General features: G+C 45.9%; 3 protein-coding genes across 3 annotated transcripts; 2 read left to right on the top strand and 1 right to left on the bottom strand.

The window, feature by feature from the left end:
- The first annotated feature begins 216 nt into the window (after nucleotides 1-216).
- LOC124654621 (expansin-B2-like) lies at nucleotides 217-1118 on the top strand. The gene is made up of 2 exons (XM_047193616.1): nucleotides 217-391; nucleotides 481-1118. Exons 1-2 carry the CDS (start codon nucleotides 217-219, stop codon nucleotides 1116-1118), a joined length of 813 nt encoding a protein of 270 aa, XP_047049572.1.
- A 5026-nt stretch (nucleotides 1119-6144) lies between these two features.
- Nucleotides 6145-7046, top strand: LOC124654690 (expansin-B2-like). The gene is made up of 2 exons (XM_047193689.1): nucleotides 6145-6319; nucleotides 6409-7046. The coding sequence occupies exons 1-2, from the start codon at nucleotides 6145-6147 to the stop codon at nucleotides 7044-7046; spliced, it is 813 nt and encodes a 270-aa protein (XP_047049645.1).
- Nucleotides 7047-10399: 3353 nt separating this feature from the next.
- LOC124654142 (vacuolar protein sorting-associated protein 32 homolog 1-like) lies at nucleotides 10400-15349 on the bottom strand. The gene is made up of 8 exons (XM_047193174.1): nucleotides 15195-15349; nucleotides 14616-14721; nucleotides 14031-14130; nucleotides 13495-13580; nucleotides 13319-13410; nucleotides 13112-13226; nucleotides 12830-13016; nucleotides 10400-10722 (listed from the first exon to the last, which is right to left on the bottom strand). Exons 2-7 carry the CDS (start codon nucleotides 14691-14693, stop codon nucleotides 12834-12836), a joined length of 654 nt encoding a protein of 217 aa, XP_047049130.1. The 5' UTR covers nucleotides 14694-14721; nucleotides 15195-15349; the 3' UTR covers nucleotides 10400-10722; nucleotides 12830-12833.
- Between the last annotated feature and the right edge of the window lie 3197 nt (nucleotides 15350-18546).

The raw sequence follows: 18546 nt of genomic DNA, 5'->3' as shown, positions 1-18546 counted from the left end.
GCCATGTTACCTTGCAGTTCTTAACACGCCATTACACGTCGTCGTCAGATGCAACTGCAACTGGCACCGACTCGTCGTTCTCACCTGATTGTTGCCTGTTGGGCTGCCTATAAAATGCCATCCCCCGCCCAGCGATCAAGACACAATCAGAAGTACACATACCGTACAAGTCTAAGGAGGTTCATACTAGTTCAACCGTAGTGCCAAACTGCCAATATGGCCAACACCAATGGCGCCATTGCGCTGGTCGCACTCGTCTCTATGCTCGTCCCGTCCGTCCGTTCTGCAGTCGACTACAGCATCTCCGCCGCGAGATCCTACAACTCCGGCTGGCTCCCCGCCAAGGCCACCTGGTACGGCCGGCCCAACGGCGCCGGCCCCGATGACAACGGTACGCTCATACGCAACGACGACGCAATGTTGGTCTTGCATCACGCAGTTATTTGCAAGTACCAATAATACCGATCGATCTATTTGCAGGTGGTGCTTGTGGCTTCAAGAACGTGAACCGGTACCCTCTCTCCGCCATGACGTCCTGTGGCAACGAGCCCCTGTTCCAGGGCGGCGCCGGCTGCGGCACCTGCTACCAGATACGATGCACGAGAGCCAACAACCCCTCCTGCTCCGGCCAGACAAAGACGGTAGTGATCACAGACATGAACTACTACCCCGTGGCCAAGTACCACTTCGACCTCAGCGGCACGGCGTTCGGCGCGCTGGCGATGCCGGGCCAGAACGACCAGCTCCGGCACGCGGGCATCATTGACATGCAGTTCAGGAGGGTGCCCTGCAACTTCGCCGGCATGAAGCTGGGCTTCTACGTCCTGCGCGGCGCCAATCCCAGCTACCTCCCGGTGCTGGTGCAGTACGCCAACCGGGACGGCACCGTCGTGAAGATGGACCTCATGCGGTCCACGAACGGCCGCCCCACGGGGCGATGGGAGCCCATGTACCGCTCCTGGGGCTCTGTCTGGCGGTGTGACTCCAGGGACGCGCTGCTGGGGCCTCTCTCCCTGCGCGTCACTAGCGAGTCCGGCAAGATGCTCGTCGCCAACAATGTCATCCCCAATGGCTGGAAGGGCGACACCAGCTACTCGTCCAACATCCAGTTCTCTTGATTCATTCCCCCCGATCGAGGCTGAGTCAATCGTTTTGCTAGTGTCATGTAATTGATCCATATTTACTACCGGTGTAATATTCCAGGCGTGTTGATTACTTGATTGGCGTTAATTGTGTGATGTGCGTGTGATAAACTAAATATTACTGAATGTGTTCTTATCCAACCAGCACTGCTAGTTAACCTCACCACTCTAATGAAAAAGCTTATTATAGTATGCTCATGTGTGGGACCGAAAAACATGTTTGCAACCTACCTAGTGGGGGTAGAGTAGGAGTGTGGACTTATAGAACCGGGCGGCATTTGCTCCTGCCGCAACTCCAATATCCATTGGTCCACGTTTGCACTGGGACCGGTATAGTAACAGGGTATATTTCCTGTAAAGTTGAATAATTAATGGGTATATTATCCTGGGCCGTGCATAGGAGAGTAATTCATCACCCTCCCCACTTAACTCTATCTCTCTCTCTCCCTGCAACAGCAGCCAACAACTACAGCTGGTCCTGCAGCTGCCGACGGGAGCATGTCACGCGGGTGAGCGCGCATGAGGGAGACGCCGGGCGCAGCGACACTGGGCGCGGAGGCGGCGTCGAGCTCCGCTGACCTGGCTACTCGTCGAGCTCCGCTGACCTGGCTGCTCGTCGAGCTCCGCTGCCACCGCGGTGAGCGCATCGGCGACGTGGGGGCTTGGTCTACTGAGCTGGCTGCTTGTCGAGGATCCGCGACGAGAACGCGCAGTTGTAGACCAGATTCCACCGCCCATGCAGCTTATTGAGGTCCTTGGCAAGGTCAACGGGTGCAGACCCGGCGCGTGATCCGCCGGACGGCGTCCATGTCAGCAGTGCGCATCGGTACGTTGTAGTTGTCCACCCACGCTGTCGCTCCGAGCACCAGCATGCCCTTGGACGCCGACGACGTGTCCGGATCGTCGTGTCCGCGCCACAGGGCGTCACGCAGGGAGGTGAAGACTGGTCCTCGATTGCGTACCTGATCTTGGTGGCGACAGTCTCGGACCTCTCCCACGCGGCGAGGCGCGGGAGCAGCCTGGCCTCGCTGGCGTGGCACACCACGGCAGCGGCGCTCCTGGGCCGTTGCCACACCTCGGACGCGCTCAGCTCGGCCAGCGACGCGCACTGCTCGCCCTCGCAGAACGCGACCACAACTCCACCTCCCGCGCGGCCAACGACTCTAGCCTCCGCGCGAGCTCGTGGCGTCTGGCCATTTCAGTGCTTAGTTCAGCTCTCGATTGAAATCTCCGCTACTGCTTCTTCGAGTTGATCCAAACAGGGTCGGAAGCAGCAGATTGAGGAAGCCGTCTCCACCGTTTTTCCAGGCAAGTCGTCCGCAGCCGCTAGTCCCCATCCAGATCCCAGGAGCCCATTGAAAACGGTGGAAGAAGATGTTGTTGCAGAGCTACAGTAGAAACAAGAACGAGAGCATTGAATTACCAGGGGCCACAGGTCACAGGCGACGTATTGTTGGTTCGTATTGTGTCTATTAAATTGCAAAAGATTCCCTGCTGCTATGGGGCCCATCTCCACGTGGACCAGTGAAAACTGGCCTATGCCCGGAGCATATGCCGCCCGGTTCATCCTTGCGTTTTCCGGTAGAGTTCCCTCTACATAAAATGCATTCACGATAAACAGCTAAAAGTGGCAAGTGGCTCGTTTGCAACGGGCTAACATCTATGAAGTCTACCCATATGGGAGCATCAAATTTGGCCCAGAGTACCAAACGCGTTTAGAGTGGTCAGGATGGTTCTAGTAATAGTCTGAGAGTTTGCTTGTTTTGGGCCAAAAACAAGGTAGTGGGAGGTGGCGGTGGATACCAGCTAGATTGAGCTCACTCATGATTTATTTTCGTTAGCAGGAATAAATTGCTATCGCGAAAATATCAACTATACTCAGCCACTACAACAACAAAATGTTTAAAGACATTACGGATACACACAACTCTACTAATAAGAAGGAAAAACGAAGATTTCTCTATGGTGATCAAAACTTTGTAGCTGCAACACAAACCACTGCCAAGATAGCACCCGAAATTCGCGCTCTTAAAACAATGGCTTCAACAAGGCCATTACCAGGCACAACCGATTAAGGCTAGACACTGGATTTTCACCCTGGAGCAAGTCCTCCCCCTCAAAACAACGCCTTCAACAAGGTCATTGCTAGGCACAACCAATTAAGATCAGAACTTGGATTTTCACCATGGAAGACAAGACTATGTACTCCTCTATGTTGCCTCCCCCGCTTATCGATGTCACTACTGCAAGACAAGAAACATCAAGTGAAGTCATCTTCGCCACGAAGACTCGGTATGTCATTACTAGACTTCAGACCTCAGCCGCCATAACAATCTCCGCGCCTATCTTCTTCATGGAGATCGAAAACCAACATGTTCCATGATGGCAACAGACATCGAAGCTTAGCGTCAGTCCCTCTTGAAGCCACACGGCCAGAAATATGGGTGTGCACGATCGAATCTCATCCGCTGCAGCAATCTACCGGTGATGGCCTGCAAGAACACATGGTCATTTCCGGTTTTTATATCGTGTCCCATCAAGGAGCGTAGGAGGATGTTTATCTGCGGTGTTTCTGTCACATCCAAGGTGTCACAAGTCTTAGGTGAATTGACTGTAAGAATTGAAATGAAAATTGGTGAGTATAAATGATAGGATTTTGGAGTGTTGATAATGCAATAAAGTAAAGTGCATAAAATTAAACAGCTAATAAGAAATAAATGGGTTGACGCGGGGTGATTCGGTTCATGGCGATAGTGAATGTGCCTGGTAGAATAAAAGTGATAAGTGAATATGATTCTTCCTATTTTTATCTGAGAAGGCAAGCAACCCATAAGAGAGAAAGACTACTCTTGGTATATTTCATCTTCCTCCAGTAATCCTTCTGCCTATTACGAAAGACATGGTCAACGCATCTATTAAGGTGGTTAACCCGGAGTAAACCTTTAATCTTGGTGGTTCCTTGTGATTCCTCGAGTATTGCTAGATTCTCTTTGATATCGGCCGTGTCACTCGAGGGTCGCCGATTCACTAGCACACAAGTTCCTGTTTATGAGTTCTTGAGATCATGATATATGGGCCCTTAAATTAGATAACAACACTTGGTGCACATGAACATTCATACTCATATATAATCATCTTAATCATAAATTCACAAATAGATGGAATAAAATTGGCACATCATATATCACCAATCCCCTACATCTCCCACGCCAATAGGATCTACTCACACATGAGAGGAGAATAATATAATGATATCATAGCAAAGTAAATGAAGTTCATCTCAATATTACCGTAGCAAGCCACAATAGTTGAAGATCAAGTAATCCTACAAGTATGAATCTCTCTCTCTCAGTACAAGTGGGTTGTAATTGATGAGGTGGTGATCTTGATGAGATTGATCTTCGATGGAGTCGAGGATGGTCTTCTCCTTCTTCAGATCGGATCTCTTATGTTCTGGGGCGAATGGTGGCTGCTGCATTGTGTTTCTCGTCTGTTGCCCTTCACGAAAAGGGTTTGGTTTGATAAGGGGAAGGCGGCACCGCCTAGTACGGTTGGATGGTACAGTCACCTCCGCCCGTACTGATGCCCGCTAAAGTTCCTGGATCGGCAGGATGGATTTGGCCTCAACAGGAAATGTCTTTATTTCGTTGCAATTAGCCCGTAAATATCTTCGGATCCTCCAGAAATGATGTTTTCCTGAAATACATAATTCAAAAACAAGGTCTCGCCTGAATTACGATATTAGCATTAGTTGAAACACAAAATCTAATGAAAACCCAATGAAACCAAGAGATAAGTGGTGGAGAATCCATAGTAAAAAAGCATAGAAATTTGGAGCTATCAACCAGCATCAAGCGCCCAAAGGAGATCATCGATGGAGCCTTCCGAAACTCATCACCGGCTAGATCAATGAGAGTCGTCATCAAGCAGAACACCGTCTTGGCGCGAGCCGCCTCCTTCATTAGGTAGATCGACAGGCCCCCCACACTGCCGCTCACCAGCTCCCAACAGCAGATCGAGGATGTCAGCAGGGACCACCACCACCACACGCACCATGTGAAGATGAGGGGTTGAGCCGTACTGAGTCCCACGAGCCAGGCGCCGTGTCGTCCTTGCGGCCACAACAATCGCCGAGGTCATCGAATAAGTCTAGGACCACCGCCCCAACGTCCATGTTCGTCAAACGAGCTGTCCCATCTAGGGCCACCGTTAAGCTCGGCTGACGATCTCACCACACAAGGAGGAGCAGGTCCCTGCCACCGCTAGAGGCGCTCGAAGATGAGAGCCCGCCACCACCATCTGTCGGGAAGGGCTTTGCCTGCCAGTTTCCTCCAGTAGTGGCGGGGAGATGTACGTAGGGAGGAAGGGGTGGGGGAAGGGGGCAGCGACGTCTAGGGTTTCGCCCGAGCCGCCCCGGGAGCGACGCATGCCTATAGAAGGGTTTGATGGCACGTTCGTTAGGTAACATGGTCCATTAATTTAAATACACCTATTAAGCGCGTTGTATCATTTGAATTTAAAATGTACAACGTGGGGCTAGATCTTAATGCACAACAATGGTCTGACTTTATGCCTTCAACCCCATGATCTGATTCTGGTTAGTTGAGGATCATTGGATCGATAGAACTTTCGCTTATGTACGGCAATCATTAGCGGTTACTCGATGATCACCTCCAGGACTGTATGCTACTCCGTATTTCATATTCGTTGAAGATGCGATCTCATAGTCGTCCGACTCGTACACACTTAAACCGGAGCCTCCATTCCTCCATGATTCCCTCCGTAGCCATGTTACCTTCCAGTTCTTAACACGCCAATTACACGTCGTCGTCAGATGCAACTGCAACTGGCACCGACTCGTCGTTCTCACCTGATTGTTGCCTGTTAGGCTGCCTATAAAATGCCATCCCCCGCCCAGCGATCAAGACACAATCAGAAGTACACATACCGTACAAGTCTAAGGAGGTTCATACTAGTTCAACCGTAGTGCCAAACTGCCAATATGGCCAACACCAATGGCGCCATTGCGCTGGTCGCACTCGTCTCTATGCTCGTCCCGTCCGTCCGTTCTGCAGTCGACTACAGCATCTCCGCCGCGAGATCCTACAACTCCGGCTGGCTCCCCGCCAAGGCCACCTGGTACGGCCGGCCCAACGGCGCCGGCCCCGATGACAACGGTACGCTCATACGCAACGACGACGCAATGTTGGTCTTGCATCACGCAGTTATTTGCAAGTACCAATAATACCGATCGATCTATTTGCAGGTGGTGCTTGTGGCTTCAAGAACGTGAACCGGTACCCTCTCTCCGCCATGACGTCCTGTGGCAACGAGCCCCTGTTCCAGGGCGGCGCCGGCTGCGGCACCTGCTACCAGATACGATGCACGAGAGCCAATAACCCCTCCTGCTCCGGCCAGACAAAGACGGTGGTGATCACCGACATGAACTACTACCCCGTGGCCAAGTACCACTTCGACCTCAGCGGCACGGCGTTCGGCGCGCTGGCGATGCCGGGCCGGAACGACCAGCTCCGGCACGCGGGCATCATTGACATGCAGTTCAGGAGGGTGCCCTGCAACTTCGCCGGCATGAAGCTGGGCTTCTACGTCCTGCGGGGCGCCAACCCCAACTACCTCCCGGTGCTGGTGCAGTACGCCAACCGGGACGGCACCGTCGTGAAGATGGACCTCATGCGCTCCATGAACGGCCGCCCCACGGGGCGATGGGAGCCCATGTACCGCTCCTGGGGCTCTGTCTGGCGGTGCGACTCCAGGGACGCGCTGATGGGGCCGCTCTCCCTGCGCGTCACCAGCGAGTCCGGCAAGACGCTCGTCGCCAACAATGTCATCCCCAATGGCTGGAAGGGCGACACCAGCTACTCCTCCAACATCCAGTTCCGTTGATTCACCTACTCACACGATCTAGGCTGAGTCAATCGTTTATTCGTTTTGCCGGTGTCATATGATCGATTCCTATTTACGGGTAATTCCGGGTTTGGTTATTGGCGCTAATTGTGTGTCTTCAAGATGTGTTGGTGTGCCCGATTGTGTGTATACGGGAAGTACTATAAGTAACTAGGCAAGTGGAGTAGAGTATCCATGCGATTGTGAAACGAGATGAATATGCGGAATATGCTAGGTTGTATTAATTATTGAGCATCGAGCGTGGGTATGAATATGCAGAAATTTTTTAAACTTATGATGAATTTTTTGTACTGTATCATATTTCCCCATAAATTTTTAAAATTTATAAAATTATTTTTTCATTTTTCAAAATTAAGGGAGCACCGGAACCATTGACATTTTCCGGAACAGAAGCGGCCTAAGTCTTGAGGTACATGAAGATGATTTACCTAAGTAGTATATTCTACAAGTTTGTACTAGCCCTTAGCACTGATACGCATACCGACAAACGTTGAAAATGTTGACTAATAGGAAAGTTTTCAACCAATTGATTATTCGTTTTAGGTACCTCAGACATCTCTAGGTTTTCTTCATCTCGATTCTCGACAGCACCTCGTTTTGTCCAAATACTTCACCTACAATTTTAACGGGAACGCTTGATTTGCATGTACACGTTTTTTTCATCTCGACATCACATAAGATAACACTTCACCCGCAATTTAACGGAAACGATTAGTTCATAATACTCCTCGCTACTAGAGAAACAACAAATCGTGGGTTTGCTAGCAGTGCCGTACCAATATTGTGGGCCACCACTAGCACATACGCCACCGCTAGAAATTTACTAGTGGCGCACTAGGTTAGGGCATGGGCCATTTCCATTTTTGGGTGTACGTGTGCCACACGTATGTCCCCCTCCTCAATGGATCGCCCTTTCAATTTTGAAAAATAAAAGAAATAATATAAATTTAAAATTTAAAAATCCTTTGAGATAGCTATGTGTTATGTGTTCTAGTTGTTCAAAAAATTAATAAACATAATTTTTGACATATTTTGCAAAAATAGCGTCATGTTTCAACAAAATGACTCTAAATTTTGCATATGACTTTCGATGAAAACGTTGTTTGTATGAAAATGTATCTACAGAGGAATTACACCTAATTTCAATGGCCGTAGGCCGTTTACCGACTTTTAGATTCGTTATAATCAAAAAGGAAATTTGATTTTTCGAGGATTTAGATTTTACTACTAAAAAATTTAAAAAAAATAGCAGTGCCGCATCAGAACTTGTGGTGTGCCACTAGTAGTTTCTCAAAAATTCGAAACGCCGACCTACCCACTAACTTCACAGCCACACATCATCTATCCACCCCTGCCACACCCCTTTATCCACCCATGCCTCATACCCTCCTCTCTCTCTTCATTCCCTCCTCCATGCCACCCTTTTCTCCCTACCTCTTCTTCCTCCTCCCCTCCTCCATGGTCCTCCTCCTTCTCCGTGCATCCTACAAGCCTCCTCCACCACCACCACCTCTCCTCCTCCATGCCCCAACCTCCATGCGACCTCGTCGTCGACCTCGCCCTCGATGGTAGATCCGCTTCCTCGGCGGCAACCCCGCCTCTGCCACCGTCCTACCCCGACCCAGCTGACGCCACCACGAACGCCTCTGGCTCAACCTCCAGCACCTTCGGCTACTCTTGCACACGCAACGACTGCCTTCACCACCAAGATGCAGAGCAGCCATAATGAAAATGATTCGAAAAAAATCACAAAAAAAATAAAATTCAAAATCATAGTATTGGTGCACCTAAATTTCTACCGATGACGCACCTCACAGAAATAGCTATAGTGCACCGAGCACTCACCTCACAGAAATAGCTATGGCACACCGGGCATATACTAGTGGCACACTGCATCGTATGCCACCACTAGTTGTTAGCAGTGGCACTGGTCCGCCATTGATGGCAAACACTTTGTATTTATTTGTACCAGGAAAGGACCAGAAGAATGCATTAGATGCATCAATGCAATCAATCAGGAAAAGATTTTGATAATAACAGAAATTTGTCAAAGGCTAAGGACTAGGGTGGGGCAAAAAAATGCAACATATATCAATTATCAGACGAAAAAAGGGAAAAAAAATAAAGAACTCATCTCAAGAATGAACCTTTAACAAGAATCTGTAAGATGCAAAATAAAGAAAAAAGAAACAGGACCGGGACTCCGCTCCCGGAACCAACGGCAAAAACACTGGTCACCGGGCAAGCCACCCAAGCCTTGAGCACTACAGCCTTTTTTTTAACACAGAGAGGGGTATAGAAGACCCCTAACGTGACAGGTACATAATTTTACAGAAACCTCCTTATACAACACTCACTCGAAGAACCTAGTATTTGAAGCGACACCATGTGTTCCGCACAGAGGATCAACGATCCATAGCACTCGGCAGAAGCTGAGGCAGATCCTCCGGAGCAGCCATGAAATCGTCGAAATCATCCTCGCCACCATGGCAGGACAGGATCGACAACTTCAAGTGGCCACTCGAGCAGGAGCAGCAACAGCTGGAGAGGCAGGATCCCACTCCAGGATCCAAAATCGGTCCACCCTTCTTCAACGCCTCCTCACCACCACGACCGGCCAGGGGAGAAGAAAGGGGGAACCTTGTTGAAGGTAGACTCCACTCTCCCTCGCCACCATGGCCGGTCAAGAGCTTGTCCATCTTGCAACAAAAACCGAGAAGAGAAGATCTTGAGGCCACCGATTTATTGTTGGAGTCGGTGGGCTTGACCATCTTGCAACAAAAACCGAGAAGAGAAGATCTTGAGGCCACCGATTTATTGTTGGAGTCGGTGTTGCCGTCCCACGCCAAGCTTCGGCCAGGGAAGCACCAGCACAAGCAGCAACCCTAGAAGCGCCATGGATCCAGCGACCGAGATCCAGAGCTCTGCCTCCACTACGGGCAGAACGCCCAAAACACCGGCAGAGGCCGGAACACCCAAGAAAACCTACAGATCTAGCCCTAGACTACCCAGCGCCTAACCTAAACCAACTCCGGCCAGCCAATCCGGCGGAGTGGCCGTCGGCAGCCCAATCAAGGTGGAGAGCATCTCAAAGCTACTGTAGCAGGGTTAGAGCAGGGGAGGGGGAAAGTGGAGCACGCAGCCTTTTTCTTATTTATGGTGTGCTGGTGAAACAAAGGTCCATGTCAATATTGTCACCCCACCCTGCATAGTTTTATCAGTTTTCTCCTATTAACCAAGCAATATATATAGCTTTGACCAGTTTTCCCCCAAATCAAGTTTATCTCGTGCAATGACAGTAGTGCAAAAGATACAAACTTTGACAATACAAAGAAAAGAACTGCCCTACCAACGCACCAATTTTGAAGCATGGGATTTATGCGTTGAAACTTGTTTTACATGGCACCATATAATAGGGGTCAATGAAAAATAGTGTGCGACAACAATGAGCATAGCACAACGACTTGGATGGAGCTGACCGAGCCACATTAACTGAGAAAATCAGTCTTAACAAAATTAACACTGGACTGGAGCAGCCTTTTCTTGCCTCGCTCACCAATATCTCCCACCCAAGATTATACACACAGCTAGACTCAGCTTGCGACCACGTAGCATACAGCAAATCCTTTGTACATTTTAACTCTTCACTGGAAACCTGCAAGTTCAATTAGCGTTAATAGAGAACAGGTGGAAAACAAAGCATAGGAACACATGAGATTTTGCATGCTGGAATTGCCATTAAAAAATAGTCCAATTTGTCTTAAAACTAATGAACATTTTCTTACAATCTGACAATGAAAACAAGTTCATTCCACACCAATGTTTGATTTCAAAAGTACAGTTGTAGTTTCTTATAAGTAGCATAAAGAAGAAGGGTCAACACGGAATCTGGATGAAACAAGGTTTTCAGTTTTAGTTCAGTACACTCAAGAATTTGAACACCTGCATCCCTGAACTAAAAAAAATCCTATACTCCTTAAAATCCACCTCTATTTGCCCAATCAGTTAATGGTTCAGTGGCAGCCCCGCCCAACTGATCCTGAATAGTCGAGTATGGTTCCCTGCAGTGGCTCTAGCAGCCGCAGGTCACATAATACATGCATGCTGGGCTAGCAGTGCTGCCTTTTGCATGTTGTTCCTCACAGAAACTACAAGTCCTGGAGGTGTTCGATAAATAATGGAAGACAGGAGGACCAGAAGCAGGTGGGAGATGGCAAAATGCGAAGGCAGAGTTAAGTAACCACAGATAGAGCTCTCACGAGGGAGAGGGGGTTATAGTTCTGGCGGAACATCACAAACTGTGATGAGACTACCAAACCAACTCAAACAGTAACATCAAGAATGCTGAAGATAAATGTTTTAATGAGCCAATGTTTAGCTGGACCAAAGAATCTAACCGTACAAACTTCTTTGAGATTCACATATGCATGTAACCAATCCCCTCTCCATCCCTCATTGTCAAACTTTGAGTAACATGGGATTTCAATTTTAGAAGTAATGATTTCGACGGAAATCCACTTTTGATCTGGGTGGCTCCTGCCACCGGAAAAAACATTTTGAAATGCCAAAAAATCCAAACAAAAATTTGGTGCATACATCTCGACATTATATAGATGCACGCTGGCAGAAAAACGTTTTTTTGTGTCCTGTGTAAGAAAGATAAATCGTTGAAAAGCTTCTTGAGAACCAAATTTTGTCTATTTTTACACAGGACACAAAAGATATCGATTCTCGTGAATGTCGAGATGTCGCACTAAATTTTTTGTTGGAATTTTTGACATTTTAACCCGGGGATAAACTCCTTTCAAAAACCCAGATTTTGACAAGTTTTAACACATTTCTGTGCATAGTTTTAGCATATTCTGTGCATATCCTGATTGTGTGTATTATTTTCACTTGTGCGGCTGAACCCAATATCAGAAAAAGGACACCCTTATGAATACAGATTGGGTTCCACACAGTTTATCTGCTAGCGAACTCTTCATGGGGCTAGTTGTCAACAGGTTACTCCCTCCGCTCTCAAACAGATGTCACCATAGAATGCCTGTTCACATTTTAGTACTTTGACCGCCAACCGATCGAAATATAAGAAAAATGATTAATTTATATGTGGAAATTGGTTTGCCAACATAACAACTTCCAAATCATTGTATTTTTTAATAAATTTTGCTACTCCCTCCGATTCATATTAATTGTCAGTAATATGGATATACCTAGAACTAAAATGTGTCTAGATACAATAATATTAGCGACAATTAATATGGATTGGAGGGAGTATCGTTTTGTCCAGAGAAGCTAGCAGTCATAGGAGCTCACTGGGATGGTGTCAGAGCCAAAACCAGAGGTAAAAAATACCCCAAAAGGAAAACTAGTAGTAATTAAGAAATTAAAGAAGACTTTTAGAAACAGAGTTTACAAGGCATACCTATTGTCCTAAGATCTCTGTTCTTTTAACTTCCAAAACTGGGTTTTTAACGATTAAGATCCATAAAAACTCAAATGAACAAGATCTCATGTGTAATATATGGCCTAACAATGAAGACAGACTCGCGAGATTCTAGTGAAGATTACATGGATTATTTTTCTATGGTGCATAATATGCAGCTAGTTACTAACTGTATCTATGCAGAAGATTAAGATACATGTCACCCATAAATTTAGATCATTTCAATCACCCATACATGCGGTTAATAAGTTGTTAGTAGATGAGCAGAAGAGGAAAATACATTACAGAAATACCAAACACGGGATAAATCAATGACCTGATCACAATGCCATTTCAGCTTGCAGTGCAGCAAGCTCATCCTCCTCAGCTGATGCTTTCTGTGGAACAGGACGAACTTGTTGCCTGTTGTCTGGGACATGCACCGGATGGTAAGGTATAGGCTCCAGTAGTTGTTCTTCCAACTCTGCTCCCTCCAGTTCTTCCAGCTCTGCCTCCAGTTCATCCTGTCAAAATTTCATTGCAGTAGGTTATAAAGTGCATCAAAGGAGAAGAAAGTGTCAACCTTAAGATTATAAACCCTAAATAGCTAGTGAGTTACCTCGTCAAAATCAGCAGATGCTCCAATAGGAGCTGACAAAGCATCTTGTATTTGTTTCATGTTTTCAGTCTGTTCGTTAATTTCGTCCATAGTCTTATCAACGTCATCGATATTCCTGAAGTGACAAGGAAAATAGTCATGTTGAAACTTCAATTCCAGGCAATATTAGTGGGGCCAATCTGAAATTAAAATATACTGGTAACTCACGTTGCTTGTTGCATTGCTTTCATAGCTTTAGCTCCAGTCCTCAATGCATCAACAGTCTCTGTCGTAGCTTTGGCAGCTTCTAACATGATCATCTATATATAACAAGATCGACATTGTAAAGATACATGGCATGCAACAAAATGAAAATATATGCAAAGCCGGAAATAGGAGGCAACCTGATCATGAATTCTCAACTGAAAATTCCCAAGCTGCTCAATTTGCTGCTCATACATCTTTTTCCTCTTCAATGACGCAATAGCAGCTGATGAAAAACAGTGATTCAATTAATACACAATTGTGCAGTTCTGTTTTACTACATCCTACATTAGATAAAAGGAAAGCCATATGATCTTCTAAGGTGAGATTTGGTCAACTCAAAAGAAACAGTGGACAGAATTAAAATGATCAAGTAGTAACTAGCTAATCATCAGGGTTTTAAGTACCATTATGGTCACAAGATTGCTTGCCATAAAAAACAGTATGCAACACGTGCATAATTATTGAACCAGTGCCCCAAGCACCCAAGAAAATAAATCAAAATAGATGCTAAAATAGGATGAATGTTTTTTTAAGTTGACTGTGCAGCTGTGTATACAAGAATTTGATTCACAATTCAAATGTTACTTTGGGAAATCCATAGTGCATCTAATCAACAAACAAGGAGGGGGAGGAGGAGGACGACAACAAGTGAGAGTATGGTGACTAAGCGTACCTCTTTTATTCTTTGCTTTTGAGAAATCCTTGGCCTTCTCAAGCTCACCAGCTGCTTTTTTCTCTAACACTTTCTCTTTCTTCTCCAGCATATCAAGAGTCTAATAAATACATAAAGAAAGATTTAGAACTTCTAATGTTTCGTAGCACAGGCACAGAGAGGTGTTAAACTCTGTAACTCTAGGGTAGTTCTCCACTAGATCAGTACAAATAGAAGCTCTTCCCTCCTTAAGAAGCTAAGAGGTTGAGGTTTGCAACTTCAGAAGCAGACACAATAAAATAAGAAGGAAAGGCATCACTGATCATGCAAAGCTTTGCACATCAAATAAACTTGAGATATCCTACACAGTAACTTGTTCACGTATTTTTCTTTTGCACAAATCCTAGATTTAAAAAGGAGCTAGTTTCAGGACCAGCCAGTGCAATACAAAATGGCAGCAAGGCATAAGAAACTTGTGCATTCAATAGCTTGAAGATACAGTATAAACTAACAAGATGAACACAATGAGGAGCGGAACAGAGGCACCCCACGCAAGCAGTAGTAACAGATATTAAAAGCAAAAGGAAGAGTTGACTGCAAGCTCACCTCATTTAGCTTGTCCAAAGTGGCCAAGGCGCCGGCATTGGCCTGCTCCTTGGGCTTCCCGAACAACCTGTTGAACATCGTGGCGCCTCTTGTACAGACTCGAGACCTGCAAAGCCGAAGAAGATGTATCTTCATTCACCGGAAAATTCCAGCATAAACAGAAGCACTAAACTATCTAGTGGAGCGTTAGCGGCGCCACAAGCCAGCCAGGAAACGCCGGCTTGGGAGGCACACCCAAGAGCAGCTAAATAAATACGACGATCGTAGAAGCAAAAGTTGCCGCTGGAGCCAGCGCACGCAGATACGGCGCCCAGATGATGTCCTATTCACGGAAAGCGAAGGAGATGAACTATCGTCATCTGCGATTCTGCGACTACAACCGTAATAATCGGCGCAGCGAAACCGAAACGGATCATGGCCACCCGCGCTCGGAGTCGCCCCACGACCACGATCCGGCGAGAGGCCAGCCGCCTGGCTAGCCGCGATGGGCTACTGGCGCGAAGTGAGGGCGAGATCGATGGGCGCCAAACCAGGATGGGGGGCTCCGGATCTAGCGAGAGGGGGAGAAGGGGCTCATACCGGCGGGATTCGTGGCGGCGGCGGCGGCGGAGGGGACGAGATTGGGGACTGATCCGGCAGGGGTCGCGCTGGCGGGCCGGTGGATTGGTTGTGGGTGGGTTGGGATTCAGTTTAGGTTTCTGGTTGGAGGAGACGAAGGGGAAAACGAGTCGAGTCGCGTAGGACGGGGACAGCCGCGTGCGCCACACGGAGAGGTGAGAAAGACTAGTAGGCTAAGCAAACCAAACCATGACACGGTCCATCGTTTTTTTTTCGAAAACACAGTACAATCATATAGGTTCACACAAACGTACGTGCACTCACCGTCTCGACCCTATAAACACATACACATCCTACCTCTAAGAGTAGCTAAACTGCGCTTAAGAAACTGATCTGATGGATTTTAAGATTGACGAAGTCATTACAGACACCTTGTTGTTAAAGGAAATGTTACCTTTCACTGAAGAATATTCCGCATTTATGCGACACCAAAGTATCAAATATGAGATCTGAACTCTCGTGGATCAGAGGTGCCACTATCCTCCTAACCGACATCGATTTGATTAGAGGGGTCGAGCTTCGAGCGACCCAAGCTGCGTTACAAATCTTTACAGGTTCCTACGATTGCAAATATGTTCACGGCGTATAGATAGAGTATTGGCAACATTTTATCGTATGGACAGTGTAAGGACGTGTTCGTTACATTTTTAGGATAGGAAAATTGCAGAAAATACGAAAAAATATAGGATTGAAAAGTTTGTTTGGCTCCGTGAAAGAGAGGTGTGAGAGTGGACGTTTCATATCCTATGGATGCTAGTTCAAATCACTCCTTTTGGAAACATTCCTATAGTGGTCGATAATACAAATCAAACTAAAATAAATTCCCATAGGATTCAGTAATCCTAAAAAAATCCAATGCAAATCCTTTAAGTCAAACAAGCCCTAAATATCTTCAGCTAGATCAGGTAGGTAACCCCAATGTGGGCAAGGCAAAGGGTGATGTTATGCATTTCCATTTTGCTAATCCTCGTTTCACTTAGGGCTCAATTTGGATGTTGATGCAAAATTCCATGTTAGTTAGGTGGATAAGTTTGTAACTGGATTTTTTTCCCAAATTGCATAGTGTGCCGGTAACTTGTTAGGGTTAGGGTTTCAAATGAGAATTAAACTAGAATGAGCACTAGGGGCGAACCCTATTTTTTAAAGAGGGGTAATTATATATGAATATGTAATCTGGTAGCTGCATGGGACGAAGGTATGCCCGAATCTGGAAACAACAGCGGTAGTTGGAATATACGAGTGTGGTGACGGATTTCAAATGAGAATTAAACTAGAATGAGCACTAGGGGCGAATCCTATTTTCTAAGGAGAGGGTCATTATATATGAATATGTAATCTAGCAGCTGCATGGGATGAAGGTGTGCCCGAATCTGGAAACAATAGCGGTAGTTGGAATATACGAGTGTGATTCTTATGGAAAAAAAGATGACATCAGGGTAGACTATCTCATATTTATTGTTAACCCTTTGCATCGAGTCAACTCAAAGCACTACGACATGATCTTGTATTCCAGTCAACTCTAAATGACCTTATGCACCAACATCTGAGCTAGTCACAGGTGCTACAGCAAAATAAGTCACAGAAGAATAACAAAATAAAAAAGAAAAATCAGCATTGTAAACATCTCTCATACCTGAATAAAACAAAATTAAATAAACCTTTTTCTGCATTGTAAATCTATTGCTATATTAGCATTTCGCATTGGGCAACAAAGTCAGAACATCTAAATACAAGCAAGACATATGGAAGCAAGCAAACATAAAGCAAAAGATAAACAAGATGCTTCTAAACTGAAAGATGCTATGTACAACCGTGCCAAGAATGAGCTTCCTGAACTAGACAAACTTGCTTCAAAAAGAATTAATTACACAAACACAAGATCAAATATAAGAAATCATCGCCACGCCATCGCCAGGCCATTCTCGAGATCCAGCGAGGACTGCACTCTCCCACAATGGACAATGGTATCAAATTGAACACCAAAACTACAGATTAGAGAAGCTGATGCCGGAGCTGCTGGTTTTCCCTTCTTAGTTGCTGCACTTCCTTTGTCAACCCTTCTAGCTTCTCCAGGACCAAGTTCATAACGCTAGATGTTTCCATCTGCTCGTTGCAGAAAGGCTCACTATGTTAATTACATGCATTAACTAGCATAACAGAAAAGATGAAGCACCAAATCGCAGGCTAGGTATAAAAGCATAAAGACAGCTGAAGTTGAACATATGATAGCTGCTGAAGAACAAGTTCAGACAAGGCATCCTGATCCTGGTAGCTAAACAATACTATATCAAATAAATATTCCATGCCATGACCCCCTAAAAAAATATTCCATGCCATGAGTTGACTTGGTCTGGCAATCAACTGTGTCAAACGAACATAAGCACCAAATAACAGCAAGCTGTATTTTTTAAGCGGCTGTACCCGGTGTTCTCCAACCTATACGTTATAAGACAACCCCTCACCAAGGCTCTTTTCTATCCCCTACAAACATGCTTCCTCACAAATTATTTCTCCTAAACTATTGTGGTTTAGGGTTGAGAGAGACAACCATCCTCAAGCAGTTTAGTCCAAAAGCAACTGGCTGTACGAGAAACGCGATATTGTTTAGTTGCCTAGGTCAAGAAAATGATATATGCCATACCAGCAACTCTAGGTAAACTATATCCAAACTCCAAATACTAATTCTTTAAGCAGCATCAAGTGGGTCATATAAGGGATTTTGAGATAATAACAAGAGCTGCATGTGTTTGCCAAGTTCTCATGTCAAGCACTGATGCTTTGAATTGCATTTACCAACAGTTGATGGACAATGATATATGGGCTAAGACAGCTAGATATCATGAGCCTGTGCAGTTAGAAGGTGTGCGACCGCAGCAGATCTCCAAGTAAAGATGACTTATTAACCTCATACTTGAGATAAGTTTCCTTTGAACTGGAAATTAGGTTGAGATTGATTTCACAACAACAACAGCAACATCAAAGCCTTGTTCCCAAGAAAGTTGGGGTAAGCTAGATATGAAACCAACGGAAACATAAGGAAACCAAAACAAGGAGAGAAAAAAAGAATAAGTAAACTAAGATTCCGGCACATGGATCGCTGATTTCCATGTGGTCCTATCAAGAGCCAAATCTTTAGGGACATTCCAAATATAATTTAAACTAGAATAAAATAAAATAATTTCTGTTTAAATTATTTGGTTGTCAGGGCCAGCTAAATATAAAGGAGACTAGGCGCATCTTCTTTATTAATCAAAGAATAATCACAGTCCCCAGTCTTTAGACATTCCCGAACAAGGCCACAGAGATTCAGTTT

Source organism: Lolium rigidum, chromosome 5 (genome assembly GCF_022539505.1).
Source record: "Lolium rigidum isolate FL_2022 chromosome 5, APGP_CSIRO_Lrig_0.1, whole genome shotgun sequence".
In the NCBI taxonomy this organism is placed as follows: Eukaryota; Viridiplantae; Streptophyta; class Magnoliopsida; order Poales; family Poaceae; genus Lolium; species Lolium rigidum.
This window is presented reverse-complemented; position numbering and strand designations above follow the sequence as displayed.